Genomic DNA, 22,595 nt, shown 5'->3' on the forward strand with positions numbered 1-22,595 from the left:
CGTCCCTGGGCTCAGCTCCTGCCAATCAAGATGACACTCGGGTTCCCGCTTCGGCAGAAGGCCCGCCCCCGGCCCGCTGCCTTCCTCTGCGCCTGGATCTACGGACCAATCAGCGACGGTCACGAGCTTCTTGCCAATAGGGACGCGGCACCCGTAGCAGTCTCTTCCGGAGGCGGGCCTTTGGAAACCCCACCTCTTCCTCACAGCCTTACACCTTATAGCGTCATCGCTACAGGGGCGGGGCTTGGTGCGGATGCTACACGTGATATGGGGACGGCAGTGTGCCGAGGCCGCCATTTTGCGCGCCGGAAAGGCGCGTTTTGCTTCTTAAGCTCGCTTCCCTATCCTGGCGGTATCTCGGCTTCCTCCGGCCTCCCATCTCGGAGCTTTCTCCAGCACACAAACTTTTCCTGTTGCTAATCCCGGCATCTGCGCCGCGGCAAGGCCATTTTCCCTTCCGGGTTGACCTCTTGACCTCTAACCGAGGTGGGGCCTGGGGTGTGAGCAGGACCGAACCTGAGCTGCCCCAGGCCAGCCCTGGGCCCTAAAGCCTCACCTGTGGGCGCCTCACGCCAGGTCTTGGCTTTAATATCCGAATGCTGACCCTGTCGCGTCCCTCTCAGCGTTAACTCCCAACTTGCCCCGCAGGAGCCCTGCACAGCCCCAGGGCACACGTCTGCTCTCCCAGTTAGTAACGGCGTTCCTCTGAGTGAGCCCCAATCCCCGCCTCCATGGGTTCACATTTTAGCCCTGGATTTTTGCTAACCCACTGCTCGGCCCCCAAACTCCGGAGCGCAACTCCAAAACCTTTATGATCGGCATCTCCAAGATCTTGGGGAAGAGTCTTCCTCTCCCATCCTCAACTCCTCCCGCAGACCCCAAGATGGCCGCCCCAGGGGCTCCTATCCTAGAGCCCCCCAGCCCTCCTCCAAAAGCCCCTGCACCTCCTCCCCCACCCCTGAGTCCGCTGGACGGGGCTCTCCCAGCCCCTCCCCGCGGCCTCCAGGCCCCCATTCCGCTGCCGCCGCCGCCGCCTCCGCCAGCCGCTGCCGTGGGGATGGCTCCTCCTCGTGTCTTCGGCCTAGAGAAGAGCCGGCTCCTGCAGGAGGCCCTGGCGAAGGCCGGCCCAGTCCCCAAGGCCAGAGAAGACGCCAGGAGGCTCCTGAAGCTGCACAAGGACCGGTAGGGCCCCCGGGCCCCACATGCACCTGCACCTGCACCGCACGCCGCCACCTGTCCCCGCCCCCATTCCCATTTCCTGGAGATGAAAATGGCTGGATGGTTCCAGTCCCCTCTCCCCCGAGCGCCCAGTGGTGGCGGGAGCCCCCTGCAGTGAGGAAAGAGCCCCCCCAAGAGCCTCGTGCAGAGAGGGTGGTGGGACCAGGGTAAAGGGGTTTCCTCCACCCGGGGAAGGTGGGGCTGCTCGGTGGGCGGGAAGCAGCTCCCCAGGGCACGCTGGGAAGCTGTGCAAAGGGGTCCCGGACAGGGAGGCTGCCTGTGGGGCCTGCAGGGCATGAGCCAGGCGGGAAGGGTTAACGATGCCGGTGAGGGGAAGACAGGGTTCTGGCCCAGAGACCCAAAGAAGCTGCCACCTCGCCAGACACGTTGGCCCCAAATGCCCCAAGCAGAGGAGGCAAATTTAACACAAATTAAAACCACAAACTGCAGCCTAGCCAAGGTCAGGTACTGATTTGTTTTTTTTTTTTTTTTTTAATGTGGTTTTGTTTTTTAAAGATCTATTTTATTTATGTGAAAGGCAGCGCTACAGAGAGAGAGATTTTCCAGCTGCTGGTTCGCTCCCCATAGTGAACTGTGGCTGTGCCACAAGGCCGGCCCCAGTTCAAGTGTTTTTAAGTTGTGATTGAATCCCCTCGGCAACCCCACGTGGTGGGACCGGTGGGACCTGTTATTGTCTCGTCTTCCAGAAGAGCAAACAGGCTCACAGAGGAGGAGTTGTTAGCCACAGGGCAAAGACAAGGGATGAGCCAGTGGGGTGAGCCTGCTCTGTGCCTTCACCCCCACCCTGGCTGTCTGCCCCATGCAGGGTCCCTGCCTGGCAGTCCTTGCCCTCGCCCTGGCCTTGGAGTCGGAGTGTCCTGCCTGCACCCGAGCGCTGGGCTTGTCATCACCGGAACTGAGCAATTCCCTGGGCGCGACTGGTCAGGTCTGCGAAAGGTGGGCTCTACAGGGCCCGCACTGTGGTAGAGCAGGCCCAGTCCCGGCTGCTCCGATTCCAGTCCAGCTCCCTGCTAAGGCACCTGGGAAAGCAGCGGAAGACGGCCTGAGTGCACAGGCCTCCACACTCACGTGGGAGACCCGGATGGAGCTCCTGGCTCCTGGCTTCGGATCGGCCCAGCTCTCGCTGTGGCAGCCATTTGGGGGAATGAACCAGTGGATGGAAGACCTCTCTCTCTCTCTAAATAAAATAAATAACTACTTAAAAAAGAAGAGATTCGTTCCACTGATAGGTGGCCTCTTAGGCGTCAGGCGTGTTGCTTGGTTTTACTCAAGGGTGAGTTAGGGGGTCCGCCCTGTGTAACAGCCTGAGAAATAGAGCTGAGGGGGACAGGACTCGCGGAGAGGCCGGCCTGTGGCCTAGCGGTCAGGATGCCCACGTCCCACATCACAGCGCCTGGCTCCCGGCCCCAGCTTCCTGCGAGGGTGCGCCCTGGGAGGCAGTAGTCAGGTAGATAGGTTCTTGTCACCCATGAGGGAGGCCTGGCTCGCGTTGCTGGCTCCCTGCTTCCGTGCCCGACTCGGGCCGTGGTCAGAGTTTGGGTGTAGAGTCGCCCCTTGAGCCACGTCCTCACGGCTCCTAGTGGCGAGGTTTGCACACGTGCTGTTTGCCTTCGGCAGCAGAGGAAGGGCGGGGACGGGCAGAAGGAAGATTCTGGGGAACCGAGGCTCCAGGACGGGAGGGGACTCACCAGGGGCCGGGCAGGTGCTGCTCCCTGGCCTTTGGACAGCCAGGCAGCATTCCCTCCACCTGCCTGGACGCCCTCTCCCCAGCCAGGTCTCGGGGCGGGAGAGGGGCTCTCGGGCTGGCCCCCTTGTGACCTGGGCCTGGCTCTATCTACTCCAGCTTCCGGAGTGACCTGCAGTGGATGCTCTTCTGCGCCGACCTGCCGTCCCTCATCCAAGAAGGCCCTCAGTAGGTGCCCGGCCCCCGGCCAGCCCCGGCCCCTGAGCCCTGGCTCTTCCTGGGCTGGGCTCCTTGCAGCCTGCCTAGGGAGGGAAGGGGGGAGGGAGGGAGTCCAGGGGGACATCCGGGCCCCAGGTGCAGTGTGGGAAACAGCAAGGGAGTGCACTCCAGGGAGTGAACAAGCCAGCCTGGTCCATTTCTACCTCTGCCCTGAGGCCAGGTGACCTCCCTTTTAGCCCCAGTACTCCAGCCAGGGCCCAGGCTGTGGCCATTGCCTCCCAGCGAAGGACAGTCTCCCGCCTAGCCAGGGGCAGACCTGGGGCAGCAGATCTGTTCCCCGCTCCAGCCGCCTGGGTAGAAGGGCCCAGCAAAGCGGGACTCGAGTGAACCACGGGGCTGTCCCCCTTCAGGTGTGGGCTGGTGGCCTTGTGGATGGCAGGCACTCTGCTGTCACCCCCCAGCGGCGTCCCCCTGGAGAGGCTGGTGCAGGTGGCCATGGAGAGAGGCTACACGGCACAGGGGGAGATGTTCTCCGGTGAGTGGGGGTGGGGAGGGCCTTGACTGCTCCCCAGAGGGGACCAGGGAGGCTGGTGGGATGCTGCAGGCCCGTGAGGGGCTCTCCTCCTCCTCCCGTTCTCCAGGCCCCGTAGAGTGGGCACCACTGGGAGCCTGGAGCCAGGCTGCCTGGGGTCTGACGTCTGCTGGGCCTCACTCTGTGGTACCGAGGGCTGATGGTCACGCGAGGATGGGAAGCTTGAGTCCCCAGCAAGCCCTCTGCTCCCACCCTGCAGTGGCCGACATGGGCCGGCTGGCCGAGGAGACGCTGGGCTGCCAGGCTGAGCTGCTGCGCGGGGGCCTGGGCGGGCCCAACAGGGGCCTTGTCCTGCAGCACCTAGTCGCCGGACACCCCGTGCTCATCCCGTATCCCAGCGCCCAGGGGGGAGCAGGGCAGGGGTGGCAAAGGGCGGGTCCAAGAGCCCTGCCATGGGTTTGGCCTTAACACCAGCACCAGCTACGACGAGGACTTCAACCATGAGCCGTGTCGGAGGAGGGGCCACAAGGCCCACTGGGCAGTGAGTTCAGGTGGGTCCCCGCTCTGGGTGTGCCCTCACCTGGGACCTCCCCATCCCCAGTCACTTCCTCACCTTCACCCTGGTGCCACCCATGTCCCCACAGCTTAATAAGAAAGGACCTGGCCCCAGGTGTCTGCCGGTTAGGGTTTCAACAAACAGAAGAGGATCAGACTGCGGTCTCCAGGCTGTGACTCTGGCCACCGCAGTCTGATCCTCTGGCCAGGTTTCTGCACCTCTCTGGGCTCCCACTGCCCAGGTGGCGATCAGCGGGGATGGTAGCCCCCTTTGTAGGCAGAGCTCAGAACCTCAGAGCTGTCCCTGTCTCGGGGCATAGCCCGATGAGTGTTCGCGGGACGAACGCCATCCGCCTGCTCACAGGAGGCCCTGGTCCAGGCCGTGTGGCCCTGCAGGCTCCCTCTGGGTCTCTTTCCTGGACAGCTGCAGATGTGGAGGGCGGGCTGGCTCCTCTGTGCTCACTGTGGCCAGCAGCATGGCAGAAGGCTATAGCTTTGGAGCCGGGTGCCGGCAGTGTTCCCACTGCCCCCAGTAACCACTCTGTGGCTGAGGACCAAGGCCACAGCTTCCCTGGAGGCCTGGGAGGGAGGTGACCTCAGCGAGCCCCTTGTCAAGGCCTTGTAGACTGCTACTCACCTCCTCCTCCACCTCCTCTCCCCCAGGGGTCCTGCTGGGTGTGCAGCACGTACCAAGCCTCGACTACACTGAGGACCCCGAGCTGCCAGGCCTGTTCCACCCAGTGCCCGGCAGGCCCTGCCGGCCACCGTCCCTGCCAGGGGAGGAGGCCCCCGGAGCCACCTACCTTCTCTCCAAGCAGGGCAAGAGTTGGCACTACCAGCTGTGGGACTACGACCAGATCCAGGATAGCAACCTGCAGCTGACTGAGTTCTCACCCTCACGGGCCACCGACGGCCAAGTCTACGTGGTGCCCACCGGTGGGGTGCAGGCTGGCCTCTGCGGCCAGGCCCTGCTCCTCAGACCACGGGACTCCTGCCACTAGGTGAGGCCGGGCCCAGGCCATAGCCTGGCTGTCACCACTTAATGTTCTAGGCCGGCGCTGCGGCTCACTAGGCTAATCCTCCGCCTTGCGGCGCCAGCACACCGGATTCTAGTCCCAGTCGGGGCGCCAGATTCTGTCCCGGTTGCCCCTCTTCCAGGCCAGCTCTCTGCTGTGGCCCGGGAATGCAGTGGAGGATGGCCCAAGTGCTTGGGCCCTGCACCCCATGGGAGACCAGGAGAAGCACCTGGCTCCTGCCATCGGATCAGCGCAGTGTGCCAGCCGTGGCGGCCACTGGAAGGTGAACCAACGGCAAAGGAAGACCTTTCTGTCTCTCTCTCTCACTGTCCACTCTGCCTGTCAAAAAAAAAAAAAAAAAAAAAAAGAATGTTCTAGTCTGACCCACTTTGGATGGCCCCTGAGTTTGAGCCGCATCCCTGAGGGCCTCCAGCCGCAAGCCCATCCCTACAGCACCGACTGACCCCTCCTCTCCAAGGAGAGACACCTCAGACCCCACCCCCGGCCATCCCACGTGGACAGGGCATCCACCCCTTTCCCACGTACCACCTCTCCTGCAGCACGGCCACCTCACTGGACAGCTGCAGGACTGCTTCCCACTCCGCTGCCAGCCTGGCCCACTGCTCCTCGCCTCAGCTCAGGTTCTGCTTCCTCAGGGAAGAGCCCTTCTGTGCCGGCTGGGCGCCCTCACCACTTCCTGTCTCCCCCACACCAAGCAATCACACGCTGACCTCTGCCTGCTGTAACAGCAGTTCCTCTGGCCCCGAGGCCGAAGCCTGGAGCAGGAGTCATGGCCTTAGGCCGCGTGGCCGGCAGGTGGCAGGGTCACTGCAGCCAGGCCATCTTCCTGAATTTCACCCTGGTGCTGACCACACACTGTTCTCCCTGTATGGTCCCACACGTGCACGCATGGGGCATGTCGAGTAGTTTGTGAAAAACAAGATTGTAAAATTTATTTTGATAGAAAAAACCTTTGAAGTCCACACAATATGCATCTTCCATGAACTTTTTGAAGTCCCCTCATATGCATGGATTTCAACATTTTTGCACCAAAATAAACTTACCTTTTAATTCCATTTGAATCTCGGAAGAACCCATGTGTGGGTGTGTGAGAGACAGACAAAAGTAGTTTAGAGAATCTGTTTAATGAGTACCTATCACCTCCACCCTGAAAGGGGTACCATGGCTGTCCTGGTCACCACCGTGTCCCCAGTGCCCAGCAAAGGGTCTCATCAGGGAAACTGTATGGTGCAGTGACATGAGGAAGAGGGTCCCTGCCCAGGGACACCGTGCTTGGCATGGTCAGGTGCGTGGTCCTGGGTGCACTGCCTCGGCCACCATTGTCCCCTGCATCGTATGGCACAGAGCCAGGCCTGAGAACAGCTCGCTGGTGCTGGGCGAAGGAGGCAGCAGGTCAGCTCAGTTCTCTCAAGAGTGGCCGTCATCCTGTTACCCCACCCCGCGTTGCAGCTGCAGTTGAAAGTTTGAGCGCACACACCCCAGGGACAAGACAGAAACCTCAGCACAGACTCCGTCCTCTCTACTGGGTGCCTCGGCTGCTTCCCTGACCTACCTGCCCCCAGCTGACAGCTCCCTGGGATAAAGAAGTGTACAGGTGGCCAGGGGAAAGACCACCGCCTCAGTGCCAGTGGGAGGAGCTCCCCAGCCTGCCCTCGAGGGCCCCTAGCCCAAGGGCCCAGCGCTGGAGGGGCCGAAGGCCGCACAACAGGGTCCTGGAGTCTTCACCGCACCCGCCTATGCCCCTGGGCCGACCTGCACTTTGCCCCACAGGGGCCCCGGGTCTGGTGGGGCGCGGAGCCCAGGAGGAGGCTGCTGCCCCCGCCCCTGGACTCTGTCCTGGCGCTGCAGTCTTCACGGAGGGCCCTGCAACCCGGCACAGAGGACAAAGTCCTGAGGCTGGGTCTGGTGCCGCAAGCAAGGAGGCCGCAGAGGGCAGGGTGCAGGTGCGGCCGGGGATGCGGGCGGGGTCCGCAGGAGGCACAGGGAGGCGCACAGACCCTGGCAGGGTGGCTCGGTGGTGAGCGTCAGCAGTGTGGGCAGTGGCCGCACCCTCTCTGGGGCTGGAGTCGCTCAGCACCTGACTGGGCTCCCGAAGCAAGGGCCTCTCCCTCTAGACAGTTCCCGAGTGATGCCAGGTCCTCTGAGGCCCAGAGACGAACTTGGCACTGCCCCCGGCTCCACAGCCAGCGAGGGCTGATGAGGAGGCAGCCTGGGAGTTCCCAGTCAGCCACAGGCACCAGTCACACCTGTGCCCTGCAACAGCTGAGTGACATTCCCGGCCGCCGACAGCCCCTCCGTAACCTCTGCCCATCAGGGCACTGGTCTGGGTTCTGCTGCCTGGCACGACCCCGCCCGCTCATGCTCCCTCTCAGGTCCTGTCAGCCCCAGTGTCACAGAGGCCTTCAGCCCCAGAGGTCAGCCCACCCGCCACCACCCACAGGCCCCCACGGCATCTCGGGCCCCTCTGGCCAGAATGGAACCATCCAGTAAGTCAACCTGGCAGAGCCTGGCAGGTCAGCTCCGGGCCAGCCCCTGCAGGAGGCGGATCATATTGTCCAGGCCCCACAGGTAGCCGTCCTCACGATTGCCCTCGGCCCAGGGCAGCCGGTGGCTCAGCGTCTGGTGGTCCGGCAGGGCCGCCGTCTTGCCGAAGTCGATCATCCAGACCTTGGCCAGGCCAGTGTGGTCGTGCACAAAGAGGAGAGAGCTGCCCACCACCTGCAGTGGGGAGCCGGGGGTCAGGGCGGGGGCTGGCCCTGGTCACCGTGCCCTCCCGGCCAGGCAGCAGGGCAGGGTGTCTCACAGCATGAACCCCGGAGCTCGGCCACCTCGGGTCCAGCCCTGGCTCTGCCACTACCACGGGTGTTGGAACCTTTCTTGGCTCTGCTTCCTCACGTACAGAGTGAGCCTCAGAGAGTGCCGTGCACGTGCTACGGGTGAACTGACCACACAGCACTGACAGCAGTTCCTGGCACTCAGCAAACACCACCACTGCAAACTTACTGCTTTTTAAGCCAAACTCAAACACGGGCACTAACGGACTGGACGATGCCCCCCCCGCCCCCCCGCCCCCGGCCGTGGAGTGGGGCGGCAGCATCTCCGGCCCCGTGGGCTGTCGGTGCTGACCTCACACAAGGGACTTCCTTCCCCTGGGCCTCAGTCCCCTTGTCTGCACACTGGGAGCCCGCAGCCGGCCTCCCGGCACTGGCCCACACCGCACGCTGCCTCACAGTGCTCGGCACATGGTCGGTCCTCAGTGGACACTGTTTTAGCTAGCTGCCTTCCCCTCACCTGGCTCCAGGTGCACAGGCCCCTCCAGGTTTCGAGCCCCACTGCTCCCAGAGGACCCTGGTCCCAGGCAGGTGGGCAGGAGCTTGTCTGAGCAGCAGAGCCCTCCCAGGTCTGGACGGCCGGTGGTAACCAGCAGGCAGCCCAGGCTAGCCAAGTCTCCCGCGGTGCCATAGAAAATGGATGTGGGTGTGAAGTCTCCCGCTTTAAACAGTGGCGAATCACTGTTTAAAATGCCGAGTCAGCCGGCAGGCAAAACCAAACACGAGCACGGGAGAGACGGGTTCCCTGAGCTGTGCTTTGCGACTTCCACGTCCACAAGGGTGACGTTTGGTACAAGCAAACAGTAACAGCAGCCAGCACACCCTGATGCTGGACTGCGCTGGGTGCTGCTGCTACCCCCTCCCACAGCAGGGGGACCAAGGCCTCTCCGAGGCGGCCAGGGAGTGGCAGCCGGGTCTGCGGGCATCCCCGGGCCAGTGCTGGCTCAGGACAGTTGGTGACGGCAGGAAGAGGCGAGAGGGGGCTGGAGGCATGGGGAGAGCAGAGAGGATGGCACCCATTCAGAGTTGGGCACAGCCTCAGAGTGGCAGGCTGGGGGGGGGGGGGGAGGGTCTTCACAGCTGACACTGGTGAGGGCGCCTCCTCGTGGCTCTCACACCTCGGTGGCCCTGGGAGGCGAAGTCACAGGCCGGTGCCCCACAGCGGTCAGCCTGCAGCCCCCGGCTGGAGTCCGCCTCCGAATTTCCCTCGTGGGCACCCCCCTCCCATAGCTGTGGCTGCTGACTGTCCACAGCGTCCTCCCTGCACCACCCAGGCCCCGGGACCCCACGCAGGCCATGGTGGCCAGGGCTCGCACCTCATGGGTCCTGAAGAAGGGGGACTGCTCCAGGGTGTCGCGGAGTTCCTCCAGGTGGGCCACGTACTTTCTCTGTGTGTCAGAGGGGCCTTGGTGAGTCCCACCCAGGTGGAGGCCCCAAGGTGTGGCAGGCCACACAAATCCCCTGGACTGAGCAGCTCCTCCCATCCCTTTCAGCTGGGCCTGGTGACCTGACTGGCTGTGGCCCACACAGTGTGGCAGGAATGACAGCCACCATGCTGAGCCCGGGCATCAGGAGGTCTTGCGTTTTCACTCCCTCTCTTGGCCCCTTGCTTCTACTGTGAGAGCAGACCCAGCCCAGCCCGCTGGGCCACAAGACACACACAGCCAAGCACAGGGAGACAAATCTGAGCCCAGACAGTGACGGGCGGGCGCTGGGGCGGTGGGTGCTGGCCTCGTGGGGGCCAGCGCTGTGGTGCAGTGGGTTAAGCCACCACCTGTGACGCTGGCATCCTTTACGAGCTCCAGCTCAAGTCCCAGCTGCTCCACTTCCCAACCAGCTGCGTGCTAATGCGCCTGGGAAAGCAGCAGGTGATGTCCCAAGTCCTTAGGCCCCGTCACCCACATGGAAGACCTGGATGGAGTTCCAGGCTCCTGGCTTCAGCCTGGCCCAGGCCTGGCCATTGCAGCCATTTGGGGAGTGAAGCAGTGGATGGAAGATCTCTCTCTCCCTCTCAAATAAATAAATAAAATTTAAAAAAAAGCGCCGGCACACCAGGTTCTAGTCCCGGTCGGGGCACCAGATTCTGTCCCGGTTGCACCTCTTCCAGGCCAGCTTTCTGCTGTGGCCAGGGAGTGCAGTGGAGAATGGCTCAAGTGCTTGGATAAGCACCTGGCTCCTGCCTTCGGATCAGCGCGGTGCGCTGGCCGCAGCGCACTGGCCGCGGCGGCCATTGGAGGGTGAACCAATGGCAAAGGAAGACCTTTCTCTCTGTCTCTCTCATTGTCCACTCTGCCTGTCAAAAAAAAAAAAAGAAAAAAGAAAAAAAAAAAAGACCAATGGGCAGACAGGAGAGCAGGGCCAGCCTGGACCAGCCTTAGCCAGGCCACGGCTGTCCACACCTGAGCACCGCCAGCCTGGACCGCCTTAGCCAGGCCACGGCTGCCCACACCTGAGCACCGCCAGCCACGCTGTGGGACACAAGCACGTCCTCACCAGGATTCCACGGTCTCGGTCCACAAAGTCCTCCAGCACCTTCGTCACCTGCTCCAGCGCCTGCGTCTTCTTGAAGTTGGTGCTGCAGGTCCCGTTGGCTTTCTGCAGGGCAAGGGAGTGGGGAGTGGCCTCTCACCCCTTTCCCTTCCCGCCCCAAACTCGGAGCAACCTGGGGCACCTCCGGGGCGCCCAGCCGCCTTCACAGCTGCTTACTGTTCGGGAGAAGCCAGCCCGCCTGCCCGCCCCAGCTCAGCTGGGTCCCGCGTCACAGTCCTGAGTGACCCAGCCTTCCGAGTCGAACCTCCACCCACCCTGGCAAAGTGGGCTTGGGGGCGGGGGCAGGGCGGGTCTGGCTTTCCATCATGACTGCTACTTGCTAGCTGGGCCATCGCTGTCTTGGCCTCGGTTTCCCCATCTGGCAGATGGGGATGGTGTTGGTACCTCCATCCCACGTCCCCGAGAGAAATCAAGGAGGGCTTCTTCAAGGAAGCAAGTTTGAAAGGAGACAGAAAACTGGCTTGAGGGTCACCCAGGAGAACAACAGAGGGAAGAACATTCTTGGCAGGGAAACCACATTCCAAGGCCCTGTGGCCAGAAAGCCCAGGGGACTTCCCTGCGCTTCACGACAGCCTGAAGAAACAGGAGTAGAGGTGAGGCCTGAGGGCCTCTAAGCTCCCCTGCGGCACTAGGGAGCCACAGAAGAGCTCTGGATGGGAGAAGGGCATCACTGGATTCGCAGCTCACAAGGACAGCTGAGTGGTCATGGGGCAGAGGCAGCGTGGGGGCACGACCCCAACGAAGGGGCCAGCTTTGCCGCGCAGTGGGGTAAGCTGTGGTCTGCAATACCGGCCTCCCACATCAAAGTGCTGGTTCAAGTCCCGGCTGCTCCACTTCCAGTGAAGCTCCTTGCTAATGGCCTGGGAAAGCAGTGGAAGACGCCCCAAGTGCTTGGGCCCCTGGTACCCATATGGGAGACCCGGAGAGAGTCCCAGGCTCCTGGCTTCAGCCTGGCCAAGCCCTGCTACTGTGGCCCTCTGGGGACAGAACCACAGATGGAAGGTCTTTCTCTCTGAAACTGTGCCTTTCAAATACACTTAAACCTCTTTTTAAAAATCATACCAGAAAAGAAAATGCCAGGGGCTTGGTGTGTCACCTTTGACTCAGTCGCCCACCTGTGGAAGTCTAGTCCACAGCCGGCCCTGCACACCTGCCAGATGGTGTCTGTACCACGTGACTCACTAAGGCACCGAAATGCCAGCAAACGGAGGCCACCAAGGTCCACCCACGGGAGCCCTGGCACGTCCACAAAGAGCACCTGCCACAGAAAACCCTTCCGGACATGACAGTTAGTGACACAGGCCAAGGCCAGTCCACGTGGGCCCAAGGTGTGCAGGTGGGGCGTGGGCGGGGCTGGGCAGGGCAGCGGCAGGGCTGAGACAGAGCTGTCCACGTTTCTCCCTGCTCCTGGTGGTATCACCTTGACTTCTGAGCTCCGTGCAGATCTACTCAAACAACTAGAGCTAACTTACGGTGACGGTGTGGGAGGTGCAATGAGCAAAGAAGGACGCCTCCCCAGTGGGGGCGCTGAGGGCTTGCAGCTGTCCTGTTAGGGGATGGATCAGTGGGGGCGAGCCCAGGGCCTGGGAGCCCAGGGCGGCTGAAGCCAGAGAAGCTGGAGCGGTGCTGGGACCTGGCCACAGGAGGGAGCAGGAGACGTCCTGGCACTGACTGACCGGCGCTGGGGGGAAGCGGCACCCGCCCCGGCCCACCTGGCCCTCCCTGACCCTGCGTTCCCCAGCAGGCCCCGCCTCAGGTCCAGTCCAGGCCCTGTGGGGACGGCCAGCCAGCCCCACGCCTCACCTTGACGCCCTCAATGCGGAAGCCCAGGGTGGAGGTGGAGCTCGAGGCCTCCCGCCATTGCATGTAGCGGGGCTTGGTCACAGCCCCCTGCGCGTGCTCCTCGGGCGTGGGGGCCCCAGGGTCCACAGCCACCATCTTCTCGTACATGTCCTTCCGGGGCCGGGGCCGCTCTCGTGCCTTGACCAGCTCCTCCTCCAGGTAGGTCCTGGCACACAGGGGAGGTGACAAAGGTGACAAACGAAGTGGCGCTGAGCAGAGCCGGAGGCCTGACGCTTCCTGACGTGGAGACAGGTTGAAAAGTGCCAGTGGGCGCAGAAGTGGGCGAGCAGATCTCTGCATGGGACAGAGTGCACGGTAGCCACACACACACACATGCTCGCACTCACACACACGTGCACACTTGCTCACACACTCGCTCGCACACCAGGCTAAGGATGGAGAAGCCCTGCCATTCCAACACGGGGATTCTTCAACAAACGGTGCTGGGTCGACAGGATGCCCACCTGGGGCAAGACAAACCCAGGCCCCAGCTCGCACACGCACAGGTGGAGTTAGCTCCAGGTGGACTGCGGAGCTGACTGTGAAACTTCAAACAATAGCATGTACAGGAGAACACAAGAACGTCTTCTTACTCTCAGAATATGCAGATTTCTTTCTTTCTTTTTTTCTTTCTTCCTTTCTTTCTTTCTTTCTTTCTTTCTTTCTTTCTTTCTTTCTTTCTTTCTTTCTTTCTTTCTTTATTTCTTCTTTTTAGATTTATTTTGCTTCACAGGCAGAGTTACAGAGAGATGGAGAGTTGGGAGGAGAGAGAGACAGATAGATAGATAGATAGATCCACTGGTTCACTCCCCAGATGGCTGCACCGGCCAGGGCTGGGCCAGGCTGAAGCCAGGAGCCAGGAGCTTTATCCAGGTCTCTCACAGGGTGGCAGGGTCTCAAGCACTTGGACCATCTTTCACTGCTTTCCCAGGCCATTAGCAAGGAGCTGGATTGGAACTGGAGCCCATATGGGATGCCAGTGTCACAGACAGCAGTTCTACCTGCTACGCCACACTGGCTCCTTGCAAATTTCTTAAACGCAACCCCATTGGCCAGAATGAAAAGTTGACAAACTGGACTGAATTAAAAGTACTTCTGTTTGTGAAAAGACACTGTTAAAACAGTGAACTGGGATAGTTGGAGAGTGTGTGTGTGTGTGTGTGTGTGTGGGCAACAAAAAACCTATACCCAAAATACATAAAGAATTACGCATAAAAAAAAAAAAAAAGACAGGAGCAGGCGTCTAGCCCAGTAGTTTAGACTCCCATGTCCCATGGGTCAATGCCCAGCTCCACTCTGTGGGAGGCAGCAGTGATGGCTCATGTAATTGGGTTCCTGCCACCCACATAGGAGACCTGGACAGACTTTCTGGATCCTGGCTGCCAGAGAGAGAGAGAGAGAGGCCAACTCAATGGAAAAAAATGGGTAGAAGATTCAAACAGGCACTTTTGAAAGAGGATTCCTTTCCTTGAAAGAGGAAAAGATGCTTAATTTCTGAGTCATCAGAATGAGTGACCACTACATATCCATCAGAACGGCTCAAATGGGGATGGTGGTGCAGCGGATAAAGCTGTTGTCTGTGATGCCGGCATCCCACATGGGCGCCAGTTCATGCCCTGGCTGCTCCACATCCCATCCAGCTCCCTGCTAATGTGCCTAGGAAAGCAGCTGAGGATGGCCCAAGTGCTTGGGCCCCTGCATCCATGTGAGAGACCTTGATGAAGCTCCCAGCTCCTGGCTTCAGACCTGCCCAGTTCTGGCCACTGTGGCCATCTGGGAGAGTGAACCAGCAGGTGAAACACCTCTCTCTGTGTCTTTCTGTCTGCCTCTCTGTAACTCTGCCTCTCAAGTAAATAAATAAATGTTTTTTAAAAAATGGCTGACATGAATAAAACAGACAATACCAAGTGTGGGTGGGGCAGAAAGCAGTGAGGCCCCTCTACTGTAGGAATACCTGCTGGGGCAGCCACTTTGAAACCTAACTGATGCTTTCAACCACGTCCCCCCGCCCCGCCCCGCCCCAGGCTGCCAGTGCCCCACCTGCTGCCCATTTTGCAGTCCATGATGGAGGGGCCTTCGAAATCTGCCAGGAGATCCTCCATCTGGTTGAAGGCTTGGCCGTCCCGCTGCACCACGCCGTAGTAGGCCGGCACAAATGGCCGCAGCGGGTCTCCCATCAGCTGCTCCAGGCTGCGCTGCTCACACTGACAGAAGCGTTTCAGAATCCGGCCGTCCTCTCCCGCCTGGAAGTTCCCTGCGGGCAGTGGGATCAGCGACAGGGTCAAAAAAACAGACAAGAAAGGGACGCCTGCCCGCCCCTTCCTGTGTGTGCGCGGTCCTGGCACCATCACACCATCGCCTGAGCTCCCTCTCCCTCCCGGCAGCTTTCAAAAGCTTGGCCTGGGCTGGCGGGGAAGGGTGCGTTTCTACTCGCTCTTGCTGAAACGGAGTCTTGTTCACGCACAATGTGTCCTTGCTGGCTCTGTAATTTTGCATGGTGAGCCTAGATTGTCTATGGGAGTTCGGTGAGGCCTACGCAGGCAGCATTTGCTTCTCCCTGGGGTCCCAGGTGCTAAGGACCAGGGCCTGTTCAAATTAACTGGTGGGGCCAAGTGTTGTGGCACAGCAGGTTAAGCTGTCACCTTATTTTTTTAGGTGAAGCTACAGAGACAGAGAGAGACCTTCCATCTGCTGGTTCACTCTCCAGTGGCCGTAAAGGCCAGGGCTGGGCCAGGCCGAAGTCAAGGGCCAGTAGCTTCTTCTGGGTCTTCCATGTGGATTGCAGGGGCCCAAGGACTTGGGCCATCCTCCACTGCTTTCTAGGTACATTAGCAGGGAGCTGGATGGGAAGTGGAGCAGCCGGGACATGAACTGTCACCCATGTGGATGCCAGCACTGCAGACAGCAGCTATGCCACAGTGCCAGCCCTAAGCTGCCACCTCTTCATGCTGGCATCCCATTCGAGGATCGATCTGAGTTCCACCTGCTCCACTTCCAACCCAGCTCCCTGTTAATGTGCCTGAGAAAGCAGCAGAAGATGGCCCAGGTACCTGGGCCCCTGCCACCCATATGGGAGACCAGGATGGCCTGGCCCAGTCTTGGCTATTGTGGCTATTTGGGGAGTGAACCAGCAGTAGAAGATACCTCTCTGTGTCTTTCCTTCTCTCTGTAATTCTGCCTTTCAAGTAAATAAATAGATCTTACATATTTTTTAAATAAAAAATAAATTAACTATAAATCTGACAGAATTATAGATTAGAATTCCAAATTATTATTGTGGTAAATGCATTTTTAGCTTGTATCTTCCACAGATGGCTGCGACAGTATCTCCTATTCCATGGGCTCTCCTACAACCTTCCTGATAAGAAGTGCAGTCCAGTGCCTCTCCCTTGACCTGGGCGGGGTTTACGGCAGGAGTGACACTGTGTGAAGGCCAACTCCAGGTCATAAAGGCAACAGTGCTTCCCCTTCGCCGTTGGCAGAGACGCTCGCCACACTCCCCCGAGCTGCAGGGTAAGAAGTCATTTGCTCGGAGGCCACCTCGTGTGAGGAAGCCCACGCAGATGCGTGGAGAAGCCAGACGAGGCTCTTCAGCTCCTGCTGAGACCCCGGCCCCCAAGCAGTGTCGGAGGCCGGGCGCACGAGTGAATGAGCCTCCAACGGTCTCCAGCTTTGAGTGGTCCTGGCTGAGTTCCCAGACAGCATGAGCCTGCCCTGCCCTGTCTGAATCCTCTACCCAAGACCCACAAGCATAATGAAATGGCTCTTTCATTCCATTAAGGTTTTAAATATTTATTTATTTATTCACTTGAGACAGAGAGAGATGGACAGAGAGAGAGAGAGTTCCCTCACTGGTTCACTCCCCAGTTGCGCACAATGGCTGCAGCTGGGCTGGGCTGGGCTGGGCTGGGAACTGAGTCCAGGGTGGGAGGCACCTGATTCCTGGTACCAGCACCACAGGTGCCTCCCAGGGACTGCACAAGCAGGAAGCTGGAGTTGGGAGCTGGGGCCAGGACTCCAGCCCAGGTCCTCCGATGTGGAGCACTGGCATCTTCAGACTAAATGGCTGCTTCTCACTATTTTTTAACTATTGTAAGGAGGGACTGCAGCCTTGTGCTCACTCTGGGGCCCTTGTCTTTTCTCCAACTTCGCTCTAGGCTGAGCAGGGCAACAAGTTCTCTTGTGGTCTCCCTTTGCTTGGTAGGTACGTTTCTTACTCTAGCCCCCTGCCTGGTGTGTACATGTTCGTATGTATTTGAAAGACAGTGAGAGAAGCACGAGAGACACAGAGAGAGAGAGAGAGAGAGAGAGAGAGAGAGAGAAAGTTTCATCTTTCCCTATGCACTTTCCCTATGCTCCTTCCCTATGACAGCCAGGGCTAGGCCAGGCCAAAGTCCGGAGCATGGAAACAGACCTGAGCCATCGCCTGCTGCCTCCCGGGCTGCACGGTAACAGGAAGCTGGACGAGAAGCAGAGCTGGGTGTCAAACCCAGAGACTCCGCTATGGCATGCGGCCATCCCCGATGGGACGCCAGCCTCTCACTGCCTTGTCCTCGTGTGTTTATGAATCTTCCATGGCCGTGTCCTGCTGCAACACAGAGAGCTCAGTGCTTGCAACAGAGACCACAGGGCCCTGGGGAAACCATGACAGCCACCGGGCTGGGAGGGGGCAGATTTTTTTTTATTTTTTATTTTCATCTTCTTGAGAGAATAAGGGAGAGAGATTTTCCATTTGCTGCTTTGTTCCCCAAATGCCTGCGACAGCCAGGGCTGGGCCAGGCCGTCAGGAGTCCAGAACTCTACTCAGGCCTTCCATGTGGACGGCCAAAGCACCTGAGCCATCACCTGCTACCTCCCAGGACATGTTAGCAGGGAGCCGGATCAGAAGCAGAGCAGCCAGGACTGGAACCTGTACTGTGCTGTGAGCTGTGGCCATTCCAAGTGGAAGCTTGGCCTGCTGCACCATGGTGCGCGCCCTGCGGCTACTCCAACTGCGGGCCTACTGCACTCTGGACGCGGACAGCTAACTTCCATCATGAGGGGTCTGTGGCTGAATCTCGACAAACACTTTGGCTTCAACGCTTCAAGTGAAGTGAGATGACCCCCCTAGTAACAGATGGGGAAACCGAGGCCCAGGAAAGGAAAGTCACTTGCCAGGGGACACCATGAATATAAAAGCCATATCTAGGGCTAAACCTCTGCTTACAGTGCTGGCATCCCATATGGGTGCTAGTTCGAGTCCCGGCTGCTCCCCTTCCAATCCAGCTCTCTGCTATGGTGGGAAAGCAGTAGAAGATGGCCCAAGTGCTTGGGCCCCTGCACCCACATGGGAGACTCAGAAGAAGCTCCTGGTTCCTGGCTTCGGATGGGCACAGCTCTGGCTGTTTGTGCCATCTGGAGAGTGAACCAGCAGATGGAAGATCTCCCTCTCTCTATCTGTAATTCTACCTCTCAAATAAATAGATAAAATCTTAAAAAAAAAAAGTCACATTTAGAGTTGCAGCCCAGGTCCATCTGTCCCCAGAACAGAGGCTCCTCCCGCCACCACAGTAACATGGAGTAGCCCCCGCCTCAAGTCTGGCCAGGTCCAGGCCTCCGCTTCCCATAGCAGCCCCCTGAGTGGGTGTGGTCACGGAGCCTGGGTTACAGGTGGGGAAACCAAGGGCAGACGGCAGCGTTTGCCTGGCCAGGCGTGCCGTCCGGCCCTGCCCCACCCCCGCCGTCCCCCCCTCACCTGCATGTCCGGAGAGCTGGACCCAGGGGTAGTGTTTCCGGAAGGAGACCACGAAGGGCGAGTACTTCAGAACCGTCTTCAGCTTCTCCCACGGTTTGTTCTGGGAGGTGCAGAAGGGGGAGGGGTCAGGGCAGAGGCCAGGGAGGGAGGGTCTGGGTGTTGCCAGGGCACCTGACCAAGGTGGACCTGGGGTCTTTCCAGGGCCAGGGGCTTTCTGGGGTCGCTATGCTCAAGTTTGTCGGGGTGCATGAACCGCAATGCGTTTGGCAATCATGAGACTGCCCAAAGGCCAGGGCACTGGAGGGGGAGGGGGCTCTGACCTTCCTCTGTCACCGTTTCTCTGTCCACGGTCTCTCTGCCTGCCTCAGGAGTAGGGATAGGCTAGGATCTATTGTGGGAACAGTGACCCCACATCTCCCCCCTCCTCCACGTCACACGCCCTAAAGCTAGAAGCCCCCAAGGCCAGGTCAGACTTCCTGGAAATAATGACGGAGCAGGAGTTGATGACGAATGCAGGCTGAGCACAGAGCCAAACACAGGAGCAAGTGACGCCAGGGCCCGCGCTGGGCAGCCCTACGAGCCGCTCCAGCTCTTTCCCCTTCCAGACACCTCCCTGCGTCTCCGAGTGAGGTCAGTGACTCCCTGTGGCCCCTGCGAGAGCCGTGAGCAGCAGCTCCGCTCCTAGGTGGAAGCCTCAACAGCCAGAGTCTGACTCTGCTTGGGGGGCTGAGGGTGGGAAGAGCCATGGAAGCCCCCCACCCCCACCCCAAGAGGAGGCTGAGCAAAATTAACCCCTGGTTGTTCTGAGTCACTGAGATTTGGGGAGAATCGCGAGGGACCCTGACTACTACGGGTACAAAGAGAAGCAGAGAGACAAAGTAAAGACAAAGATGGGAGATGCAGAGAGAGCGAGAGCGAGAGAGAGAGAGAGGGAGCCAGAGAAGCAAACAACACAGACTGAGCTGTCCCAGCCGGAGCTGCCTGAGGCCGGCTCTGACGCCCTCTGGGAAGGGTCGCAGGGTTCAGGAAGGGGACGATGGTGGCAGGTCCCTGTTTACTGAGCACCTGACCCATCGCTGGCACAACAGCACTCAGCGTGCCTTCACCTCCCCCATCCGAAAAACGCCACCCGGCGTGACCGTGGCCTCTGAGCTTCGGATGAGGACCAGAGGCCACGGGTCTCACGTCGCCCAGCACAGCGCTGACCTGCCGCGCTCCCGCTGGACGAGGCCTGGGGCCCGCGTGATCTGGACTCTCTGTCCGGCTCACTGACTGGGTGTCCCCAGAATGCTGCTGGGTCTGAAGGGTGTCTACTGAGACCGTCTTTTCCATCCTAAGCAGACTGAGTGCATTCTCTGTGTCAGATGATTGATCCCAAGTCAGCTCACAAGCCACTTCCCCCAGGAAGTCCTCTCTCCCATCCAAGTACTAACCAGGCCCGACCCTGCTCAGTTGCCGAGAACAGACGAGACTGGGCGCATTCAGGGTGGTATGGCCATAGGCCAGGAAGCCCGCTCTGATAGCCCAGTACCTGGCCAGTCACTGGGCTCCCATAGCCACGCAGACTGCCCCTTCCCAGGCCTGACTGCTGTCTGGGGCCGCCGCCCCCATTAGCCTGAGGGCAGTGTCGTGGTCAGGATGGTGAGAAGGAAAGATAGAGAGGGCCTTTTGGGTCAGACAGGATTTCAAAATGAAGCAAGAAGGAAGGGAGGGTATTCTGCGCAGTGGGGCCAGCTTGAGCAACGTGTGGGGGCAGGATGGAGGCTGCAAGGCCAGGGGACAGGGCGCGCTCTGGCCGGAGGGGTCAGTGGGGGAGGGGGAGTCTCTGAGCCCAGCCCGGAGCTCCTGCTCACTACCAGGGAGCTGTAGGAGGCCCCAGAACAGAGAAAGGAGCCGATGAGGGCTGGACCATGGAGGCAGGTTCTGGAAGAATGAGGAAAACCGAGGTGGGGAGGGCTGGGAGGGAGGCAGGCCAGGGAGGGATTCACACAGCACGAGGGTCAAGAGGACAGCACCTCGGCTCTGGCTCGCCCCTCTATTCCTCAGTTTCCCCATCTGTAAAATGGAGAGGCTCCCGACTCTCCCAGTCTCACCAGGCACATGCAGGGTGCTGTGGGCGGTGCCCGGTGTACTGGGGCTGGGGGGGGGCGCGGTCTGAGTCTCAGTTCTGCCTCTTTCAAGGTGGGTGACCTCGCTCTGCCTCAATGCCCTCATACGCAGAAGGGAATAACAGCGTTTGCCTCGTAGGGAGTCAGGGAGCCAATAAGGGCGAGGAGCTTAGCGGGGCTGGGCTGCCGCCGCTGTTATCATCCGCTCCCTCCCAGCTGAGATGCCAAGGCGGTGAGCCAGCAGGTGGAGAGCAAAGCATGGCGGGGAGCCCCAGCGGGTCCAGACACGCAGAGACGGGCCTGTCTCCTACAGCTGGGGCCACGCACATGTGAACACGGCCCCGAGGGAGGCGTGGTGGGGGGAGGGGGCCTCCGGGCAGACGCCAGCCTGCACCCCGGACAATGGGAGGCCTGGGCAGGCCAGCCAGCACCACGGACTGTGGACTCCACTCTCCAGTTTCACACCCAAGTCTGCTCTGACCCTCCCTGCTGGAACCTGCTGGGCCAGCCCTCCTGATTCACCAGGGGCGAACCGCACCCAGGCGGGCGGGGGTGGGGGGGATGTAAACAACAGGGCGTGGGGGTGCCCCTGGCCCTTCGAGAACCTGAGGGAAGTTGGGCTTCACTTCACTCTCTAGAAGAAATGTACAAGGGGGCTGGGGTGGGGAAGGGTCAGGGCCCCTTAAGGCAGCCACAGGCCCCAGAAAGAAGGCACACTCTCTCTCTGTCTCCCTATTCCCGGATTCTTCAGATTTGGGGCTTGTAGACTAAGGCACTGGACAGAAGTCAGAGACAGAGCCACACAGTCGGACACTTCGGGGACTCCTTCTGTGGTCCCACTGTAGACCCTGGAGCTGGAGGCAAAGAGAGGAGAGGAAGCAGAGGGCAGGCCGGGGCTGCGTGGAGTGGCTGGAGTCACTCCGCCGTCCCGGGGGGAGGCAGTGGAGGAAAAGGCAGGCACTGGGGATGGAACCGCTGGCGGGCGGCTGAAAGCAAACCGGGACAGAGAGACTTTCTCAAGCAAGGCGGGGCGAGGGGTCTGCCGGGACATGGGCCCACTCACCCCAGACCTGTCCTCAGGGTCGCTGGCACCTCCGCCCCCGGCCACCACGTCATCCTCAGACTCGTCGAAAGAGGAGGCAGAGGAGAAGCCGCCACTGCCCACGTCCACCCGGGAGGGGGCTCCCACTGGCTGGGCCTCGGGCCCAGGGGTCTCAGGGGTGATGATGAGGCGGGGGACAGGACACAGGGGGCTACAGTCCAGGTGTGAGTACAGGGCAGTCAGCAACTCTCCAGGTTCTGGTTCCTGTTCTGGGCCTTGTCCATGAGGCTCCCCCAAAAAGCAGTCTGCCCCAGGTGCTGTCTGGGGACCAGCCGTGCCATGCTGTTTCCCAGCTGTTTCAGTATCCCGCTGTATCTGGGGGCCATCAGTGCGTGGCTCCGTCTGGGAGCCTTCAGTATCCTGTGGCGTCCTGGGGCCACCAGTGTACAGTTCTTTCCAGGAGCCATTAGCACCTGGCTCTGTCGAGAGACAGGCGCTCTCTAGGTGAGTCGGGCGGTTGGAACTGCTCTGGTGAGTCCACAGGTTATCAGTCCGGGGCTTGACCCTCTCTGGCTGTGCCTGGAGGTTGGATCTGCGTGGATCAGTCCAAAAGCCATCTGTCCCAGTCTCTGTCCAGGGCTCTGAGCAGCTGCTGCTCCTTTCCGGCTGCGTCCAGAGGCTGGCCCTGTCGGGCTCCGTCTTCTGGCTGAGCCTCTCGGGCTCTGCTCCGAGGCCGGCTGCTTCGGGTTCAGCCTGTCCCTCTGTCCGGGCTTCTGTCCGTGGGCTGTCTGTCCCGGGTTCAGGCCCGAGGCCGGCCCTCTCGGGCTCCGTGTGGAGCCGGGACCTCTCGGTCCCGGCCTGGGGCCCGCCCCCCTCTGGCCGTCCCGCCGGACCCCCGGCGCCGGGTCCGGGTCGCTGCTGTCCCGGCTGCCGCCTCCGCCCCCCTCGCGGCGCCTCCAGCCCCATGCGGGCCGCAGCCGGCAGCGCCCCGGCCTCTGCCTCGCTCAAGCTCCCCCGGCATGGGCAGCGCCTCATGCCTGCTCCTTCGGTTCAAGCTTCGGCCGGCCCAGCCCCACCTTCCCCTTTAAATCCTACGAGGGGTGTGGCTGGGGAGCCCCGACTCGCGGGTTCCGGCCCCGGAGCTCCAGCCCGTGCGGGCACGCAGGGGTTAACCGATACTCCCTCCCCCCTCCGGGGGAAAGCCCCGAAGTCCCGCCCACCG

At 60.7% G+C, this 22,595-nt stretch overlaps 2 protein-coding genes across 5 annotated transcripts; one reads left to right on the forward strand and one right to left on the reverse strand.

The window, feature by feature from the left end:
- Window positions 1-292: 292 nt before the first annotated feature.
- ACTMAP (actin maturation protease) lies at window positions 293-6,327 on the forward strand. 4 transcript variants are annotated; one of them, XM_070062198.2, is made up of 7 exons: window positions 293-1,182; window positions 2,045-2,175; window positions 3,083-3,151; window positions 3,553-3,677; window positions 3,934-4,063; window positions 4,155-4,225; window positions 4,893-6,327. In XM_070062198.2, exons 3-7 carry the CDS (start codon window positions 3,105-3,107, stop codon window positions 5,228-5,230), a joined length of 711 nt encoding a protein of 236 aa, XP_069918299.1. In that variant the 5' UTR covers window positions 293-1,182; window positions 2,045-2,175; window positions 3,083-3,104; the 3' UTR covers window positions 5,231-6,327. The 4 variants fall into 4 exon arrangements, with proteins under 4 accessions (XP_069918299.1, XP_002722363.3, XP_008247945.2 ...); XM_002722317.6 differs by lacking the exon at window positions 2,045-2,175; XM_008249723.5 differs by lacking the exons at window positions 2,045-2,175; window positions 3,934-4,063; window positions 4,155-4,225.
- On the reverse strand, window positions 6,173-22,554 carry ITPKC (inositol-trisphosphate 3-kinase C). Its single transcript, XM_017338237.4, has 7 exons — window positions 21,395-22,554; window positions 18,224-18,323; window positions 14,530-14,743; window positions 12,451-12,655; window positions 10,591-10,692; window positions 9,414-9,485; window positions 6,173-7,984 (listed from the first exon to the last, which is right to left on the reverse strand). Exons 1-7 carry the CDS (start codon window positions 22,406-22,408, stop codon window positions 7,781-7,783), a joined length of 1,911 nt encoding a protein of 636 aa, XP_017193726.1. The 5' UTR covers window positions 22,409-22,554; the 3' UTR covers window positions 6,173-7,780.
- Window positions 22,555-22,595: the final 41 nt, after the last annotated feature.

The sequence above is a fragment of the Oryctolagus cuniculus genome, chromosome 18 (genome assembly GCF_051225735.1).
Source record: "Oryctolagus cuniculus isolate XC-2025 breed Fujian yellow rabbit chromosome 18, ASM5122573v1, whole genome shotgun sequence".
Classification (NCBI taxonomy): domain Eukaryota; kingdom Metazoa; phylum Chordata; class Mammalia; order Lagomorpha; family Leporidae; genus Oryctolagus; species Oryctolagus cuniculus.